At 44.4% G+C, this 21,354-nt stretch overlaps 1 protein-coding gene across 1 annotated transcript in view; it reads left to right on the top strand.

Moving 5' to 3' along the window:
• Positions 1–21,354, top strand: part of LOC149447611 (transmembrane protease serine 11D-like) — a 69,971-nt gene that overhangs the window by 39,777 nt on the left and 8,840 nt on the right. The window contains exon 8 of the mRNA XM_089652296.1: positions 10,777–10,945. Coding sequence (XP_089508422.1) covers positions 10,777–10,945 — 169 coding nt within the window. The remainder of the gene's footprint in view (positions 1–10,776; positions 10,946–21,354) is intronic.

Raw genomic sequence — 21,354 nt, 5'->3', positions numbered from 1 at the left:
TGCCATCAGTTGTTAAGGACACCGCGGCCACCTGCTCCTTAACAACCAGTACATACTGCATGCCTCGACCACTAGTTAATTACCACATGCATTTAATTATTTATTTCCCTCTGTGAATTGACTTTAAGGTCTTTTACTGCAGTATTCACTGAGCATATTTGCTATTTGCGGTAAATACTGCATACTATCAATAGTGAATTTACATTTTCAGTGTCGCATATAATGTGTGGTCACCTCGCCAACAATGCATGCGATAACTTTTAGTGAATTGTCCCCAATAAACCGGTCCTTTGTTTAGAATGTTTTGAGTCCCCGTGAATAAACAGTCATTGTACAAATACATTTTCTGCATTCAGCCTGCAGCCTGCATTCAGTGAACATATTCCTCCATCAATGTTACACCATGCAATTAGACAAATCTCCTGCCCTGCCAGCCCCCAAAATACCCAAACAGTGCCACTTATGGAATTCTGGTGTGGTTTTGCTGTCCATTTTCCACTGGCTCCTTCAATTTCTCAGTCAAGAAATATTGGAAGGTGGTCAACAGGGCCACCCACTTCATCAGGAACCACCTGAAATTCGTTTCATATGTGGCTAGCCTAAACTGTCTGATAGGGGGTGAGTCACTACTCATAAAGTAATTTTTTCTTCATAGCAAACAATGTGAAAAGTTCCGCCTGTTGGCTCAAAAGCAGAAATATTCTATATTTCATTCTTACCTGAAATTTTTTTTTTTTAATTATTATATTTTTTATAGTAATAATATAAATAATTAACATACAAAACCTGTATACTGTATATTCCCTTTAATAATGCCAATGACAGCTAAGGGTCTGTGTATGTATCAGTGCGTTGTTCTGCAACAATACAATCTGGGAGACCCATTCTGAGTATTTAACCAGTTTCCAACTGCGCTATAGCCGAAGGACGGCTACAGCGCGGGTGTGTAATTCTGGGATGATGTCCATGGACGTCATTCCAGAACGTACCCCCCTGCGCACCCCCAGCAGCGTGCACCTGGCACCACCGGTGATCCCACGGACACAGCTGATCACGTGATACGGTAAACGGCAAATCACGGCGGCCTTTCACCACGTGATCAGCTGTGTCCAATGACACAGCAGATCACCGGATAAATACAGTTGCCGGTTATCGGATTCACTTTCCCCACGCTGTCACAGAGTGCCCTGATGATCAGTGCCACCCAACTGTGCCCAGCAGTGCCACGCACCTGTGCCCTGCAGTGCTACTCAGCAGTGCCACCCACCTGTGCCCTGCAGTGCCACCCAGCAGTGCCACTCGCTTGTGTCCATTAGTGCCACCCACCTGTGCCCAGCAGTGCCACCCCACAGTGCCCAGCAGTGCCACCCATCAGTGCTGCCCATCAGTTCCACTTATCAGTGCCCATCAGTGCCGCCCATCAGTGCTGCATATCAGTACAGCATCATCAGTGCCAGCTCATCAGTGCCACCTATCAATGCTGCCTATCAGTGCCTCCTATCAGTTCCCATCAGTGCTGCCTATCCGTGCCACCTCATCAGTGCCCATCAGTGCTGCCTATCAGTGCCCATCAGTGCTGCCTATCAGTGCAGCCTCATCAACGCACATCAGTGATGGAGAAAAATTACCTGTTTGCAAAATGTTATAATAGAAACAAAGAAAAACTTTTTTTTTTTTTGCTCTTTCTTTGTTTATAGCGCAAAAAATAAAACACCCAGTGGCAAGTAAATACCACCAAAATAAAGCTCTATTTGTGTGAAAAAAATGATAAACATTTCATATGCGTACAATGTTTCATGACCGCGCGATTGTCATTCAAAGTGCAACAGAGCTTAAAGCTGAAAATTGGCCTGTGCTGGAAGGGGGTATAAGTGCCCTGTAGGCAAGTGGTTAAAGGAAGACATTCCTGACCCATCCTTTGTTGAGTTGTTTGAACTGGAATAAGCATATTATTGCATTTTCATTTTAAAGGAAGCCTGTGCTGAGGGAAATTTGGATCTGCTATTCCTAGAATTCTAAAAAAGCTAGTTGCATGGCCACCACAGGTGTTTGCACTTTTAAATCACAGATCTGGAATATGCGTCTGGCAAGTAAATTTACACTGCTGTCAAAACTCTACATGTTTATTCCAGATCGGCCAGTCAGAATGTTTTCATGTTATGGGATCAGCATGACAGCCATCTAACTGGCACTTTCAGAAGGATTTGGCTGCCTCCACATTGGATTGATTTATTATTTTTTTTATTTACTTTATTTACAGTTACAGGCTATACAAATGTTAGGACTACAGCACAGAGCACTTCCCAAACTATAATGGGTAAGTTGAGTACAGGAAACAATGAACAGCCTCTTTATAGGACAACACCCAGTGCTTTAATGTGTGTCACAAAACACAAAGGCTTTGTTACTGCAATTGTCCAGTCTGTGAGCCCTTTTTAGACTGTTTAAAGGAAACTTGTACTGAAAGAAATATGCAGGCTTCCATATGTAGTTGCCTAGCTGTCTTTGGCTTTAGTACTTTCAGTCAATGACCTGGAACAAGAATGCAAAAAGTGAAGTCACAATGATCTACATACTTGTTCAGCATCAATGACTGGAAGCCATTGGGTGACCATGCCAGTCAAGAAACCAGCATTTTTAGAATATGTACATATTCAGTAATGGACACATGTAAGATTTATTTAACATGCATTTATGTTAGTAGTGAAGGGCATTTTGGGCAACTTTTCAATGATATGGTGATTTACTATTATGATAGGTATACAGTAATTACTGTGCAATTATAATTGGAAGTGATTGTGTCAAGGATAATAATAATTACAGTACATTGGTAATGACAACCATAGTTAAAGCTGATCTCAATGTTTTACTGAAGTTTAAAGTTTAGGGAAGTTTAATAAGTTTGTTTGGACCAAGCTGATCCAAATGAACTATTGCCTTCACTAACAGATGCAGCTGCTTTAGCTATATACAGTATAGAGCTCTGTATTCCTGCAGCAGGACGAGAACTTCTCACCCCACTTCTGGAACAAAATTGATTCAGGCCGAGTGCTGCTCAGCTATTCACAGCATGATTTGTATTTTATGAATGAACACAAATCTTCCTCAGGATTCACTTTCCGGTGTTTGTGATGTCATCTGCCCACCTCAAGTAACTATGGACCTGTTAGTTCTGTAACTCCTATAGTTGGAAAGATACTGGAGAGTTTAATAAGGACCGCATAGATTGCTTAAAAAATATTTGAAGCAATAGTCAGCATAGATTCATGAAAGACAGAAGTTATCATACAAATCTGATTTCTTTTTATGAGGAGGTGAGCATAACGTAGACAAAGGGGTGGCTCTGGACATAATATACTTGGATTTTGCAGTTCCCCACACACAGCTAATGTGTAAGGTAAAGTCTCAGGCTTCAAAACATCTGTATGTAAATGGGTAGAAAACTGACTAAAAGACCATAATCAGAGAGTAGTGGTTAATGATTCATACTCTGAATGGTCTAGGGTTGTCAGTGGTGTACCCCAAGGTTCAGTGTTGGGACCCTTATATTTTAATACATTTATAAATGATATAGGGTCTGGGATTAAAAATCCCATTTCAGTCTTTTCAGATGACACCAAGCTGTGCAGTGGAATAACGTCCTTACAGGATGTCTTCAATTTACAAGCTGACCTCAATGCACTGTTTAATTGGGCAACTATGTGGCAGATGAGGTTTAATGTTGAATGTAAGGTTATGCACTTGGGGGCTAAGACTATGCATGCATCATACATACTAGGGGGGGGGTACAATTGGGGGAATCAATGGTGGAGAAAGATCTGGGAGTTCTGGTAGATCACAAGCTTAATAATGGCATGCAATGCCAAGCTGTGGTTTCTAAAGAGAGCAAAATCCTCTCTTGTATTAAAAGAGGTATAGACTCCAGAGAGAGATATCATATTACCCCTGTACAAATCATTAGTAAGACCTCATCTGAAATATGCAGTTCAGTTTTGGGCACCAATTCACAAAAAGAATATTGGGGAACTTGAGAAAGTACAGAGAAGGGCAACCAAACTGATAAGAGGCATGGAGGAGCTCAGCTATGAGGAAAGATTAGAGGAACTGAATTTATTCTCTCTTGAGAAGAGAAGAGGCGATTAAGGGAGACATGAGTAACATGTATAAATACATAAATGGTCTATATAGTGAACTTTGTGTAGAGTTATTCACCCTGAGGTCATTACAGAGGACAAGGGGGCACTCTTTACACCTGGAGGAAAAGAGATTTAATCTGCAATTATGGAAAGGCTTCTTCACAGTAGAGCTATAAAAATGTAGAATAGACTCACTCAAAAGCTTGTTCTGGTCAACTCAGTAGATTGTTTTAAGAAAGGCCTGGATTCTTTCCTAAATGCACATAATATAACTGGATACTAATATTTATAGGTAAAATTGATCCAGGGATTATCCAATTACCTCTTGGGGAATCAGGAAGGAATTTGTTTCTCCCGTTGGATCAAATTGGATCTTGATTTTGAGTTTTTATGCCTTCTTCTGGATCAAGTGTGGGTATAGGATAGTGCATATGAAGGTTTTCAATTTGTGTGTGCTGGTTTTTTTTTCTTTCGCCTCAGCCAATCAAAGGAAGATCTGTATTCATTCATAGAATACAAATCTTCTGTAAATGGCTAAGCAGCGTTTCTGGATACAGAATGGAAAGTTCTTGTCTCATTGCTGGAACACAGCACTGTATACTGTATGTATCTGAGAGAATATACATTGCTGTCAAAAAGGATTTGCCCACTTCCTGATTTGTTTTTGTTTTGGTGATTTCATTTATTAAGGGAAAAAAGCTATCCAAAGCTGTCTGACCCTATGTGAAAAAGTAATTGCCCCCTAAACCCCCTGCTACATAACCCAAGCGCGCTTGAGGACACGAAATTTAACTCAGCTTTAGTTAATCACAGTTAATTTATGATTTAGCAAGGGGAGGGGGGATTACTTTTTCACATAGGGCCAGGCAGGTTTGAACAGCTTTTTCCCTTAATAAATGAAATCATCATTTAAAAACTGCATTTTGTATTTACTCAGGTTATCTTTGTGTATTAAAATTACTCAGGTTATCTTTGTGTATAAAAATTGTTTGATGATCTGAATCATGTAAGTGTGACAAATATGAAACAAAAAAAAAAAAATCAGGTAGGGGGCAAATACTTTTTCACAGCACTGTAAGTAGTTCGTTTGGACCAGCTTGGTCCAAACTAACTATTTAAACTTCAATAAAATGTGATTATATTATGTAATATTGCTAGGGAAAGCAGGATTATTTGAAAATTGTTGGAATTAACACATTTTATTTAGACTAATATGAGTAATGACTCAGATTTCCAATTTATACCCAAGTGGCTAAAAACCTGAGAGTGAGGCTGCATTCACACTTGAGCAATTTGTAGCTTGAAGCTCTGAGTGCTAAAAATTCTCACGCTTAAAAAATCAATTGTTCTCTATGCTGCCTGTTCACACCTGATTGCAGGAACAGACACTGTAGAGAACAATTGATTTTTTAGGTTTGAATGTTTTTGGGACTTTGAGCTTCAAGCTACAAATCGCTCAAATGTGAATGCAGCCTAAAGTCTGAAGTGTTAAGCTGATGAGTAATACATGGATCAAAATTTGGCAAGTTTGGCAGGAACCGGCCAAATTTTGATCCATGTATTGTTGTTTCTGTACATGAGAAGTCAATCTATTAATCAACTTTTCGCAAATGGGCTTGTTGGAATATTTTCTCTTGATCAGCGCATGCAGTCAATAGACTGCAGCACTGATCAGTGTAGTCTTATGGCAGTGAGTCCCACTGTCAGAATGCAATGATACAGCAGGAGGATTCCCCCATCCACCTTGAATGGGTGGATAGGGAAATTGGTTCAGGTTTTTCATTCAGCTGGCTGTACAAAAAAATTGACCTATGTATGGCCAGTTTTAGTGATTTCCTCCTATTGTGATGGGTAATTATCATGGATAAGAAAGCAAATTCCGCAAAAATCTCTTAATCTTTTCTAACCACAAATAAGCTAATTACTTTTCAGCTCCTGTCACATTATTAAAACAGGACTCCAGCCAAAAATAAAAATAAAAAATGAATAGTCCATTATAAGAGAAAATAACAAAACTAGAATTTGCTGCAATATTCACCTCTAATACAGAAACTGCAGAATTTCTCTGTCAATAGATGTCTTCAGTCTGATCACCAGCATTGTTTAACCCATCTTCTTTGAATGCAGCCTATGAATAGACAGGGAAAGGAAAAGCAGTACAGTGATGAGCTCCTCTGTTTGTCACTCTACTTTCTCTTAAGCAGGCCATAGACGGGGAGAAAACCGGCGTTTTTTGTTTTTTTTTAAAAATTAAAAATCAGTCGTTCAATCAGCCGACATTACCACTATTGGTAAAAAAAGGTCGGCTGATTCTCGTCCCGTCTACAGCCGGCAATTATATAGAATATATGCAGAAGAAGAGAAATAGAATATGCAGAAGCAGAAGAAATAGAATATGAAGAAGAAGAAGAAATAGAATACGAATAAAAAGAAGAAATAGAATATGCAGAAGAAGAAGAAATAGAATATTAAGCAGAAGAAGAAATAGAATATGAAGAAGGAGAAGAAGAAATGGAATACGAATAAAAAGAAGAAATAGAATATGCAGAAGAAGAAAAAGTTGCAACATTGTATCTATTTGTATCCATTTCGGATACAGATGTTTCTATTCGGATACAAATAGATACAATGTTGCTATACTTTTAAATGTCAAATATAATATCAGACTGAAATTCTTTTTTTTTCTTCTTCATATTCTATTTCTTCTTCTTCTTCTTCTTCATATTCTATTTCTTCTTTTCATTCATATTCTATTTTTTTTCCTTTTCTTCTTTTCCTTCTTCTTTCATGTCACTGCTCATGCGCATTTTTAAATATCAGAAAAAGATCGGCAAATTTGTCCATTATTGCTGCGAAAATCGGCAGAACGACAAATTTGGCTGATTATTTTCCAGCAGGACCGATAATCTAAAAGGTCAAAAATCACGAAAAACGGCCGACCGATTACCGCACTAACGATCCGAAAATCAGCCGATTTTTTTTTTCCGGCCGATTTTCGGACGTTTTTCATCTCCTCTATGGCTCGCATTAGTATGACTCTTGTCATCACATGAACTGATTGGCTCCTTGTGCTACTACCTCCTCTCACACTCCAGCTCTGTTGTACAGGGAGGCTGATACCAGGTCAGATTTAGGTACTTACACTGTTAGTATTTAAAAATATTCTTTTAATGTTGTATTAGGTTCATAGCTGAGTGACTTGAAGCGTTATGCTTGAAGCGCTTCACCGCTCACCAACAAGATTGCCAATATATTTAATGGTGACATGTGAGCATCTTGTTGCTTCAGAGCTCAGAGCTCAAAAACATACATGAGTTTCTTTGGGGCAGAGTCGTACATTTTAGTCACTATAGGTTTCAATGTTTTATGGGTTCATAGGTTCATGTTTTACACACTCCAGCTAGAGCACACTGTGTATGCACTCAGTTTAAAAGGCCCAGATTGGCTGCTGTTGATTTCATCTGCAGCAGGGGAGAAGGAACTGCGCATGTTTTCAATTTGAACTGCCTGGAGTGGTTGCTAGGGGGCTCACGGTTCAAATGTCCAGCCTATTTTGCAAATGGCAGGACAGAGTTGGATCGAGGAACCAGTGGTTTTTGTGAAGAGACCATTTAAAAAAGGAGGAACGCTGATATGTACTACACACAGGATATAGAATTGCAAGAAAAGTTTGGGAAAATTTTGCTGATAGTGGGCTAACACTTTAATCTGGTGTATACTACTAACAACTAACCGAAGCCGACTCAGCTTTTTATTACATCAATTTCTATCTACAAGTAGCTCTGCATATAAAACTTATCTGCAATGGTGAAAGCAGTTTCCTTTAAAGCTCCATGCTAAACTGCAATCTTGATGCTTAAAATAGTATGTTATTTGAATATCTTTACCATTACTAGACTTACAACTCTTTGATGACAGCTGTGAGTCTTGGGACTATTTTAGGACTTTTCTTGATAAAGTTGAATAGTAAGGGTCTGAAAAGGCAACCTTCATTTCTTAGCATAGCCATCCCAAGGGCTTTGCAAAAATGGAAAATGTCATTAGGCTTTGTTCACACTATTGAAGTTAAAGGGAGTTTAGACTTTTACCAAGTACACCAGAAGTGTCTCTATAGTGGTAACCAGACAGGCTGGTGCGGTGCAGTGTGGTGGCTCAAGTCTTTGGTGTGACATTTAGCCTAAGGATATCTATAATTTTTAAGTAGTTCATAAAGTGGCAGGTTAGTGGCGAAAAGAGAGAGACAATTGTATATGAGTAAAAAGTGAGGATGGGTTTAACATGCATCTAAATCCAACATTTTTTTCAGTTTTGGATAGGGAATGGTAAAAAAAGCTATGTGAGGTTTTTCTTGATATCTGTGTCTCATTAGGAAGATTTCCCTTTACTTCTTGCCCTAGGCATACAACAGAAAGAGATAGGTAATTTCTTCAAAGTGAGGTGAAAAAGCCTCTTAAACACTGTCCATATTGGAAGATATACCCTCACCTCCTGTTTGGAGTCAGCTGTATCTTCTGAATTTCCCATCACTTTGTCAGTGACCAATTATCACTAGGACAACTAAAGAAGATGAATTTCCCAAACTGGTGTAGCGCTACCCTCCTAGGAGCTGCTGGACAGGATGGGTTCTCTGTTTTTTGCCTTAACCTTTTCCAGAAGCCTCAGTACCTCGTACACTCCAGGTTGAGTTTACAGGCATAGAATATCACAGGAAATCACTGAAAGTAATGCTCAGTACTCAGTAGTAGCACTATATCAAAGAAAAAAAGCACCAAACCAGGTAGTAAAGGCAAACTTAAAGTGGTTGAAAAGGCTGACTTTTTTTACCTTCATGCATTCTATGCATAAAGGTAAAAAACCTTCTGTGTGCAATATTCCCCCCAGCCCCCCCTAATACTCACCTAAGCCCCCTCTCGATCCAGCAATCTGCAATGGAGTCTCGGCTATCCCAGGACTTCCTCTTCTCATTGGCTGAGACAGCAACAGGAGCCATTGGCTCCTGCTGCTCTCAATCATAGCAAGTTAGCCAATGAGAAGAGAGGGCAGGAATGAGCTGTGGCTACATGTGTGAATGGACACACGGAGCAGGGAGTGCCTCCATAGCAAGCTGCTTGCTGTGGGGGCACCCAACAGGAGGGAGAAGCCAGGAGAGCTTGCAGGGGACCCGAGAAGAGGAGGATCCAGGTTGGTGCAAAACCACTACACAGAGCAGGTAAGTATAGACATGTTTGTTATTGTTTAAAAAAAAAATGATGCCTTTAGAATCACTTTATTATATTGTCACCCAACATGGTTGGTAACTAGGCAAGCAAAAAATGGATTAACAATGGTAATAACACAATTTAGCATACAAAGTGATTAACAATAAGGACTAGGCATAAGATGACATTTGGCATCCAGATAAACATAAGCATAAACAGTAGCAAGGCCACTTCAAGTACAGTAGTGAGCAGTAGTAAAATTTAATCTTTCTAGTGCTGGAACTATACTGCCAGACCACATCTAGTCCTAGACTCACTGGGTATGCACTGGCCAAAAGAAAAGGAGGATGGTAGTGGAGGGGGCAAGAAAACAAAGGGGGATTGCAGAATAATTATTACAGGAGGGGCAGTCCTTTGAGATGCTCTTCTGTCAACTATCACTGAGTCTCAGTTAACCTGCATGCAGCATAGGTACAGTATAGGTACAGTATAGTCTCGGCAGAAGTGCAAGGTAGATGTGGATCAGATGCAGTAAAGGTTAGGTACTGTGGTATAGGGTTGGTATAGGTGCAGTCTATGTTTGGAATGCGTTCGGTATAGAGTGCATTATGGGTGCAGTATGGATTGGGTACACTTGGTGTCCTGCTCTTAGTTGCTCAGTCTCTGCTAGCAGTATCAGCAATTGGTGATTAGCCCTTTCACCCGTTCCTGGGATGTGACCTCTTGCTGTAGAAGAGATACCCCTCTGTCTCTCCCCAATAGCCTCCACTGATCAGCAGTAGAATGCAGAGGGTGAGTGGATGCTCCAGTGCAGCTGCTGTGATGTGGGCGGTGCTGTGGTGCCCCTGGTGTCTTCACTCCTAATGGGTCCACTGGCAGCATTATTAGGTAAAGTTCTAGTGACTAAGGATGAGCAAAATTTTTGGCTGAATTCAGTTCAGCCAGAATCTACAGGAAACTGTCACAGGATAGTAGGTTGTCAGTCTATTCAGCTGTTGCTGTGGAATACTACATTGCACAGCTACTGTATATGTAACAAGGGGGCGGAATGCTGGTGATATCAGTGTTTTAATATGGCCACATGGCCATATTTGGTCAATTACATTGTCCAGATATGGCTGTGTGGCCATATTATGTCAATTATGTCACCAGTAGCCCCACCCTTTGTTATGTGAGGCTCTAGGTGAATTCTGTGGCCGCAGCTAATTGGGTCAATGGCCTGCTATCATGTGCTTCCTGAAGGTTCAAGCTATATTGAGTTTGGCCCAAATGTTAGATCATGGCAACTACTGTAGTGATTGGACTGCATCATAGATATCATTCTTTATTTTGCCCATAATTAACCTTTAAGGATTAAACTTCTATGGACAATTTGTTGGCAGTGTTAGCTAGTAATCACTGTAAAAACATTGCTTACAATTTTTTTTTCCCTTTATACACAGATTGTGGAGTTGGTGGCATTTTATTATCAAGCAAAATAGTCGGGGGAACAGATGCAGCTTTGGGTACATGGCCCTGGCAGGCTAGTCTACACTTAAATGGGAATCATGTATGTGGAGCCTCTCTCATCAGCAACACCTGGCTGACAACTGCTGCTCACTGTTTTAAATCGTAAGTTATGAAATCCTGTGCTATTACTTTGGTTCTAATTGCATTTAAACTGGCCAAATAACATGATGCAGTGCTATTTAAAAAAAAAAAACATTTCTGTACAAATTATAATATTTTACTTATGATTCTGTAAGATGGCCAAAGGTATCACACTCTGATTGTACATTCTCCTTTAGGGCCTTGGTAAAGGGGCTTTGACCTTGTGTTCATGGAATCAGTCTGACATCAGATTGAGAGCTTCTGAGATCATTCAGAATTCACTGAAAGGTGTATTTAACCTGCAGTTAAAATTCTTCTGACCTGCTTTTGGTCTAATTCAAGATGGTTTTGCATTCACATAGATTTGGATGTATTGAATTTTCAAACCTGTCTGCTGCAGGCAAAAACCTAGTAGCGTTGCTGCCTACTACAGTGATTTCCAGTTTCCACAGGGATCTTCCAGGTATAACATATACATACTTACATTGGTCTCAACTGGACCAATGACACTATGCAAAAATATGCATACTTAAACTTGTGGTTATAAACCTCTGATATGAAAAATGAACAAAGCACATCTGTTTATAGTGCGTACTTGTCTCAATCCAAAGAACTAAGTGTGATTTTTGTTTTCAGTCTTGTTCCTCTGCTATCTGCATAAGTAGTTTCTGACAGGCTGTGCTGACTCCAAAGAAACAATGAGGATGGGGAATAAAAGCTCAAGCACGCAGCCTGTGATTGACAGCCTCCACTTTGCATGTTTTCCTATAAAATTCTGTAGAAGGGGGTGTATCCCTTCCCTCCACCCAGGTCTTAGATTACACTCAACTCTCCTCTTGTAGCTGGTCAATGTATGACATCAGATACCCGACCCCTGCCTCTGGAATCTCAGAAAAGTTGTGTACATTCTGCAGTTTGATGCTAGTAGAGAAGAGATGACTGCAGATAAACAGGTACAGCTTATATAGGTGGATTTGTTTCATTGCTGTGTATCTCCTAAAGCCAGTCACTTAGCTTGATATTTGTAATGCTTTAAAACCACTTTAAGCACAAGAAGATGCTCTTTTTAAAATGCATTCTCTGCATTACCACCAAACAGGTTTTGAATGAAAAATAAAAAAACTATTACTATTAATTTTGGTATTTCACTAAAAAAGTGTCTTTTCCTAAAGCAGAACTAAACGATTCAGGCCTTATTAAATTGGTTGATTGGAGCTGTAGTGCTGCAAGAATCAGCATAAACCTACATCGGGGCTCACAGGTTTTTGCTATCAGCTATGGCCAGGAAGCCTCTACAAATCAATGACAAACTGCTGTGACTGACCACATGCAACTGCACATTGAACAGCCCTGGTTCACACTAAATCCAACTTTGAAATCGTGCGACTTCACTTGAAGTCACATGATTTCAAAGCCACAAGTCTGTGCGATTTCAGGTGGGACTTGCCTGACATCTGTGCAACTTCATGCACAGATGTCTATTAGAGATGAGCGAATTATTCAAAAATTCGGTTCGGCTGATTCGCCGAATTCGCCGAATAAATTCGCTTCGAGCCGAATATATTCGCTGCGAATTTAACTTATAAAAAGGGTGTTTCTAGGCTTCAGAGAGCCTTTATATTAGTGCAGAACACTGTACCTTTAATTTAAATGCCCTTGGAGTCTGCTGGGGAAGAGAAATAATACTGTCAGTCAGTATGACATGCAGATGAGTGCCGTCGATCTTAGAATCACCGCACACTTCACTCATTTGGGCAGTCACGGGGCCAAAACCAGAGTGTGGAGCCACAGTGTGGCGGTGGAGGCAGCAGCAATGGGAGGCCATACAGCACCCTATGACAAAATGGAACCCACCAGCAGTGTGAGGAGACCTGAAAGTGGCACATGGCAGAGTGTGGCGATGGAGACAGCAGCAATGGGAGGCCGTACAGGGACCCATGACACACTCTGGACCTGGCAGCAGCATGAGGAGTTGGTACGGGGGCCCATGGCAGATTACGGGCCTGGCAGCAGCATGAGGAGGTGGTACAGGGGCCCATGGCAGAGTGGCGGAGCGTAAGCAGCTAAAATTGAAGGCCATACAGAGGCCTATGTTAAAAAGTCCCCCCAGCAGCAGCGTGGGGAGACGACTATCAAGAGTCCAATGGCAGAGTGGCGGAGCAGAAGCAGCTTCAATTGAAGGCCATACACAGGCCTAGGTTTAAAAGTCCCTCACAGTTAATTCCAATAACGAACTCTACTCCTCCGTGCAATCTACTTACGAGACCCTGGGCAGGTCTGGGTCCAATTTGTGGTAGAGACTGGTTTTGTTCAGCCATGCTTGAGCGAGTAATAACAGGTCTGTGCTGCCCTTTGGTGTCTGGCTTAATGTGCACAACACTGAACGTCCCAGCGTTTGTCAACGATTTGCCGTTAAGTGATGCAAACCCGCTGAACCACGTTCATGAGGAGCCGGTACAGGGGGCCATGAATCAGTATGGACCTGGCAGCAGCGTGAGCAGACGACAGAGGCACATGGCGCAGGGTGGCGGTGTAGGCAGCATTATTCTGAAGCCATACACAGGCCTAGGTTAAAAAGCGGAAGCCGTCAGCAGCGTGAGCAGACGACAGAGACACATGGCGCAGGGTGGCGGTGGATGCAGCAGTATTCGGAAGCCAAACACAGGCCTCGGTTAAAAAGCGGAAGCCGTCAGCAGCGTGAGCAGACGACAGAAGCACATGGCGCAGGGTGGCGGTGGAGGCAGCAGCAATGGAAGGCCATACAGCACCCTATCACAAAATGGAACCCACCAACAGTGTAAGGAGACCTGAAAGTGGCACATGGCAGAGTCTGGCGATGAAGTCAGCAGCAATGGGAGGCCGTACAGGGACCCATGACACACTCTGGACCTGGCAGCAGCAAGAGGAGGCGGTACAGGGGCCCATGGCAGAGTGGCGAAGCGTAAGCAGCTTAAATTGAAGGCCATACAGAGGCCTATGTTAAAAAGTCCCCCCAGCAGCAGTGTGGGGAGACGACTATCAAGAGTCCAATGGCAGAGTGGCGGAGCAGAAGCAGCTTCAATTGAAGGCCATACACAGGCCTAGGTTAAAAAGTCCCCCCAGCAGCAGCGTGGGGAGACGACTATCAAGAGTCCAATGGCAGAGTGGCGGAGCGGAAGCAGCTTCAATTGAAGGCCATACACAGGCCTAGGTTAAAAAGTCCCCCCAGCAGCAGTGTGGGGAGACGACTATCAAGAGTCCAATGGCTGAGTGGCGATCCGGGAAGTCAGCGTTGTGATTGCAGATGCAATGCAGAGATTCTATGAGGTGATGCCGTGGGTGCGAAGATGATCATATACCGTCGTACTTCCATCCATAAGACGGAACAACCTGCGAACCGGGAGCTTTATTGCCCTGACCCGCTGAGCAGCTTCTGGGATACCCAAGAGGCCCATGGCAGAGTGGCGGAGCGTAAGCAGCTTCAATTAAAGGCCATACAGAGGCCTATGTTAAAAAGTCCCCCCAGCAGCAGCGTGGGGAGACGACTATCAAGAGTCCAATGGCAGAGTGGCGGAGCGGAAGCAGCTTCAATTGAAGGCCATACACAGGCCTAGGTTAAAAAGTCCCCCCAGCAGCAGTGTGGGGAGACGACTATCAAGAGTCCAATGGCTGAGTGGCGATCCGGGAAGTCAGCATTGTGATTGCAGATGCAATGCAGAAATTTTATGAGGTAATGCCGTGGGTGCGAAGAAGATCATATACCGTCGTACTTCCATCCATAAGGCGGAACAACCTGCGAACCGGGAGCTTTATTGCCGTGACCCGCTGAGCAGCTTCTGGGATACCCAAGAGTTTGGCTTCTGTGGGGAATATGGTTGAAAACTGAAACTTAAAGGCATGTTGACGGAAGGGCACCAGTGTCAGTGCTCCGGAGGGAATATAGCTTCAAAGCTGACACTTAAAGGTATATCGACGGTCAGAGACCACAGGAAGTGGAGCTTGCGTCTTAAATCGACTGAATGTGGCAGACGTGAAACGTCTACGGGCCGTATATGAAACGGGTTGTTCCTCTTTCTGGAATAAGTGTTGGAAATGGCCACTCTTTTTGGTGTGGCGTTTTGTCTATTTAATTCCGATAACGGACTCTACTCCTCCGTGCAATCTAGTTACGAGACCCTGGGCAGGTCTGGGTCCAATTTGTGGTAGAGACTGGTTTTGTTCAGCCATGCTTGAGCGAGTAATAACAGGTCTGTGCTGCCCTTTGGTGTCTGGCTTAATGCGCACAACACTGAACGTCCCAGCATTTGTCAACGATTTGCCGTTAAGTGATGCAAACCCGCTGAACCACGTTCATGAGGAGCCGGTACAGGGGCCATGAATCAGTATGGACCTGGCAGCAGTGTGAGGAGACCCGAAAGTGGCACATGGCGCAGGGTGGCGGTGGAGGCAGCAGTATTCGGAAGACATACACAGGACTAGTTTAAAAAGCGGAAGCCGTCAGCAGCGTGAGCAGACGACAGAGGCACATGGCGCAGGGTGGCGGTGGAGGCAGCAGTATTCGGAAGCCATACACAGACCTAGGTTAAAAAGCGGAAGCCGTCAGCAGCGTGAGCAGACGACAGAGGCACATGGCGCAGGGTGGCGGTGGAGGCAGCAGTATTCGGAAGCCATACACAGGCCTAGGTTTAAAACTGGAACCCAGCAGCGTGAGCAGACGACAAAGACGCACATGGCAGAGGATGGATCTGGCAGCAGTATGAGAAGGCGGTACAGGGGCCCGTGGCACAGTGTGGTGATGGGGGCTACAGCAACTGGATGCCAGAAAGTGGCCGATAGGGCTATATACTGCATGGAATTATAAAGTTGTAAAGACAGCGGCCTATAAGGCTATACACACTATAACAATCATGACTTGATTGACCATTGGCCTATAAGGCTATACACAGCATGAATATCATGACTTATTCTGAGAGTGGTTTGGAAGGCTATATACAAAAAGTAATTCATGAGCTGTCCGGACAGCGGACAATAAGTACATATATACAAATCAATTCATCAGCTGTCCAGCCAGCGGCCTCAAAGGCGACACATATAGAAAGCAATGCATGAGCTGTTCAGACAGCGGCCTCTAAGGCGACAGATATACAAAGCAATTCCCGAGGTGTTCAGGGAGCGGCCTGAAGGGCTAGGTTATTACTAAATATATTTTTGTGGCCAAACATCGGCCTATAAATAGATGTCTACACAGTGACAAAAAATTATGTCGCCAGACAGCGGCCCCTAAGGCGACAGATATACAAAGCGCACAGGGCCCACAGTGTCTGAGGATGGACGTTGGCGCAGAAAGGCAGAGACCAACTGACTACATAGGTGGTTTTTATAGTACTTTATTTTGGCCTCCTCCTCTTCTTCCTGTCCTGCCCCCACAGGGGTCATGTGGCGTTGAGATCTGTGCGCCACGTCTACCGCACCCTGACCAGCCATTGTTAACAGCATTTGTTCCAGGACGTGCAACAGAGGAATGACGTCGTTCATCCCATAGTCCTGCCGACTCACGAATAGCGTGGCCTCCTCAAAGGGCCTGAGCAAGCGGCAGGTGTCACGCATGAGCTGCCAATGGCTGACATCTAAGTTATACAGGGGAGTACCTTTATCCGCTTGTAACATCAGGAAATCGGTGATGGCCTTTCGCTGTTCGTAAAGGCGGTCTAACATATGTAGGGTTGAATTCCACCTTGTTGCAACGTCGCAGATCAGGCGATGCTGTGGAATTCCGTTCTGCCGCTGCAGCTCAAGGAGGGTGTGCTTTGCGGTGTAGGAATGATTGAAATGCATGCAAAGTTTACGTGACATTTTAAGGATGTCTTGCAGTGGGATGGTGGATTTTAGGAACCGCTTGACAACCAGATTGAACACGTGAGCCATGCATGGCGCATGGCACAACCTTCCTTGACGCAGAGCAGACACCATGTTCTTTCCGTTGTCGGTCAACATGGTTCCGATTTTCAGTTTGCGCGGAGACAGCCATCTGTCGATTTCTCTGTTCATTACACTCAGAAGTTCCTCCCCTGTGTGACTACGTTCGCCAAGGCATACCAGGTGCAGCACAGCGTGACACCGTTGCGCCCTGCACATGTGATATGCCGGTCGGGTAATGGGACTTGGCACGGGGGTTGCGGCTGAGGACACGGCGGAAGAAGAGGTGGTAGAGGCGGACATCTTTGCTGGACCAAGGACGTGCAAACGTGGAGGCAAAAGCGGCGTGACGTGTCCAAGTTGCTGGTGCGGCTGTGCCGGCACCACGTTCACCCAGTGGGCCGTAAATGACATGTACTGTCCCTGACCGTAGTTACAGCTCCACAAGTCAGCGCTGCCGTGCACTTTGCCAGAGACCGACATGCTCAAAGACTGGCCCACCATCTCTTCTACATGTGAATGCAGGGCTGGCACTGCCTTTTTGGCGAAGAAATGCCGGCTTGGCACTCTCCACCGCGGCTCGGCACAAGCCATCATTTCTCGGAAAGGTGCTGAGTCCACCACTTGGAAAGGGAGGGACTGCAGCACCAGCAACTTGGACAGGAGGACGTTCAGCTTCTGCACCGTTGGGTGCGTGCTCGCAAACTGTTGTCTCTTGGAAACGGATTCCAAGAAAGACTGCTGACGGAATCCGTGAAGAGGAGTAGCAGGAGAAGGAGCATCTGAACGAGCGGAAGATGCCAACGAGCGACAACTCCCCTCAGCAGAGGTGTTGGAGCCTTGACTGGCTGATAGAGGGCGATTGACGTCGGGTGACGGAGCAAGTAACGGAGCGGGTGATGGAGCGGGGGCTGGGGCAGGCAGAACCGCCGTATCTTTATCACGGTTTTCCCAGGCCACCGAATGGCGACGCTGCATATGCTGACGCAACGCTGTAGTCCCAACATTGGCCCCCTGGCCACGCTTGACTTTCTGGCCACATAGTCGACATACGGCTACGTTTACTTCCTCGGGCGGCTTGACGAAAAATTGCCACACCGCCGAGTAGGAAACTTTGCCCCCCGCTACTCCTCACTGGCTGACTGCTACTTCCTCCGTGCACACCGGCACCACTACTGGCCGTGGTGGTAGGCTGCAGTGGAGCTAGTGCTCTACTCCGTGGCCGTTTGGCTCCACTGACACTGCTGCGACCCTGCTGCCTCCTGGGCAACCCACCGACTGTTTTGCTCGCTGGCAAGCTGGCACCCTCTTCTCCTGATGATGCGGAAGCAATAGCCTGATGACGACGAGGCTGCCAAGTGCGATCAGCCTCATCATCATCAATTAGGGTCTCCGCGTCACTACTAGCCCCCTCGGCTGCGTGTGGGTCAGGAGACAGACCTGTCTCTAGACCGGCTACCGAGCCACTCTCCTCGCCAGTACTTCTTCGCCTGGCTGCTGAAGAGGCGGATGTCTCCCCCCGTTCCTGACCGCCCTCTGTTAGCTCTTCCTTACTGTACAGTGGGGCTGAGCCCACAGCATGCGATACTTCGCTTGGTGAGGGAACACCAAAGGACAGGGGCAGGTCGAGGACACGTGATTTCAGTGGGCTTGCTCCCGGGCCATGCCAACTAACGGTTGTGTCTGACGTACCCACCGACCGTTGGCTGTAGGTGTCAGAGGTGACCTGGGAAGAGGAAGACGACCGAGTCAACCAATCGATGACGGCAGGGTTGTCGGTGGAGACACGACCGCTGGATGACACCGGGAGCACTGGCCTCTGGCTGCGACTAGTGCTGCCTCGACCCCTTCCTCTGCTGCCACGTCTGCTCGCTCCTGAAACATTGCCTCCTCTGCCACTCCTCTGCGTGTTGTCTGACATACTCTTTAATTCAATAAGCACCCCAAAAATAAAAACGGATTTAACTCTTTGAACGTACAATAGTGGTTGTGAAGCAGAAAGTCAGTTTATTTAGCACAATCGGTCAATTGCAGCTTGCCGTTGGCTAGAAACTGTACGTTTATGTCACTGGAATGCACTAATCACCCAAAAAATATTGCCGCCACCCGGCGTGTATATCGATTTAACTCTTTGAACATACAATAGTGGTTGTGAAGCAGAAAGTCAGTTTATTTAGCACAATCGGTCAATTGCAGCTTGCCGTTGGCTGGAAACTACGTTTAGGTCACTGGAATGCACTAATTACCCAAAAAATATTACCGCCAGCCGGCGTGTAAATGGATTTAACTCTTTGAACGTACAATAGTGGTTGTGAAGCAGAAAGTCAGTTTATTTAGCACAATCGGTCAATTGCAGCTTGCCGTTGGCTGGAAACTGTACGTTTATGTCACTGGAATGCACTAATCACCCAAAAAATATTACCGCCACCCGGCGTGTATATGGATCTAACTCTTTGAACATACAATAGTGGTTGTGAAGCAGAAAGTCAGTTTATTTAGCACAATCGGTCAATTGCAGCTTGCCGTTGGCTGGAAACTGTACGTTTATGTCACTGGAATGCACTAATCACCCAAAAAATATTACCGCCAGCCGGCGTGTAAATGGATTTAACTCTTTGAACGTACAATAGTGGTTGTGAAGCAGAAAGTCAGTTTATTTAGCACAATCGGTCAATTGCAGCTTGCCGTTGGCTGGAAACTGTACATTTATGTCACTGGAATGCACTAATCACCCAAAAAATATTACCGCCACCCGGCGTGTAAATGGATCTAACTCTTTGAACGTACAATAGTGGTTGTGAAGCAGAAAGTCAGTTTATTTAGCACAATCGGTCAATTGCAGCTTGCCGTTGGCTGGAAACTGTACATTTATGTCACTGGAATGCACTAATCACCCAAAAAATATTACCGCCACCCGGCGTGTATATGGATTTAACTCTTTGAACGTACAATAGTGGTTGTGAAGCAGAAAGTCAGTTTATTTAGCACAATCGGTCAATTGCAGCTTACCGTTGGCTGGAAACTGTACGTTTATGTCACTGGAATGCACTAATCACCCAGAAAATATTACCGCCACCCGGCGTGTAAATGGATCTAACTCTTTGAACGTACAATAGTGGTTGTGAAGCAGAAAGTCAGTTTATTTAGCACAATCGGTCAATTGCAGCTTGCCGTTGGCTGGAAACTGTACGTTTATGTCACTGGAATGCACTAATCACCCAAAAAATATTACTGCCACCCGGCGTGTATATGGATTTAACTCTTTGAACGTACAATAGTGGTTGTGAAGCAGAAAGTCAGTTTATTGTACACAATCGGTCAATTGCAGCTTGCCGTTGGCTGGAAACTGTACGTTTCTGTCACTGGAATGCACTAATCACCCAAAAAATATTACCGCCAGCCGGCGTGTAAATGGATTTAACTCTTTGAACGTACAATAGTGGTTGTGAAGCAGAAAGTCAGTTTATTTAGCACAATCGGTCAATTGCAGCTTGCCGTTGGCTGGAAACTGTACGTTTATGTCACTGGAATGCACTAATCACAAAAAAATATTACCGCCACCCGGCGTGTAAATGGATCTAACTCTTTGAACGTACAATAGTGGTTGTGAAGCAGAAAGTCAGTTTATTTAGCACAATCGGTCAATTGCAGCTTGCCGTTGGCTGGAAACTGTACGTTTATGTCACTGGAATGCACTAATCACCCAAAAAATATTACCGCCACCCGGTGTGTATATGGATTTAACTCTTTGAACGTACAATAGTGGTTGTGAAGCAGAAAGTCAGTTTATTTAGCACAATCGGTCAATTGCAGCTTGCCGTTGGCTGGAAACTGTACGTTTATGTCACTGGAATGCACTAATCACCCAAAAAATATTACCGCCACCTGGCGTGTAAATGGATCTAACTCTTTGAACGTACAATAGTGGTTGTGAAGCAGAAAGTCAGTTTATTGTACACAATCGGTCAATTGCAGCTTGCCGTTGGCTGGAAACTGTACGTTTATGTCACTGGAATGCACTAATCACCCAAAAAATATTACCGCCAGCCGGCGTGTAAATGGATTTAACTCTTTGAACGTACAATAGTGGTTGTGAAGCAGAAAGTCAGTTTATTTTGCACAATCGGCAAACTGCAGCACCAACTGTGCACGACAGCCACCAAAAAAAAAAAGGGTGTATGTCACTTTAAATTTTCGATTCTTTGATAGCTGTGGCCCTAAGTAACGATTCTGTGTCCCTGAGTAACGATTCTGTGTCCCTGAGTAACGATTCTGTGGCCCTAAAGTCTCTGTGGCCCTAACTCTGTCCCTTAATACACACAGGTCTGTCTCTCTTGAATGACCGGAGGCTAATGGAGAATTCTAAGATGGCCGCGATTTATAGTGCTGGCTGGCTGCTGATTGGCTAATGCGATCACATGTCATGAATGCATTATGGGTCAGCGCGCCTTGTCTGCGCGCCTTCCCAGAGATCCCCGCCCCATCTTCTCTGTCCATTTTCTCCGTCGGCACACATGTCGCCGCCATTTTTGGGA

The sequence above is a fragment of the Staurois parvus genome, unplaced genomic scaffold, assembly GCF_062004578.1.
Source record: "Staurois parvus isolate SC_StPar_1 unplaced genomic scaffold, SC_StPar_1.0 ptg000679l, whole genome shotgun sequence".
Lineage (NCBI taxonomy): Eukaryota > Metazoa > Chordata > Amphibia > Anura > Ranidae > Staurois > Staurois parvus.
The sequence above is the reverse complement of the archived record's forward strand: the minus strand, read 5'-3'. Positions and strand labels throughout refer to the sequence as shown.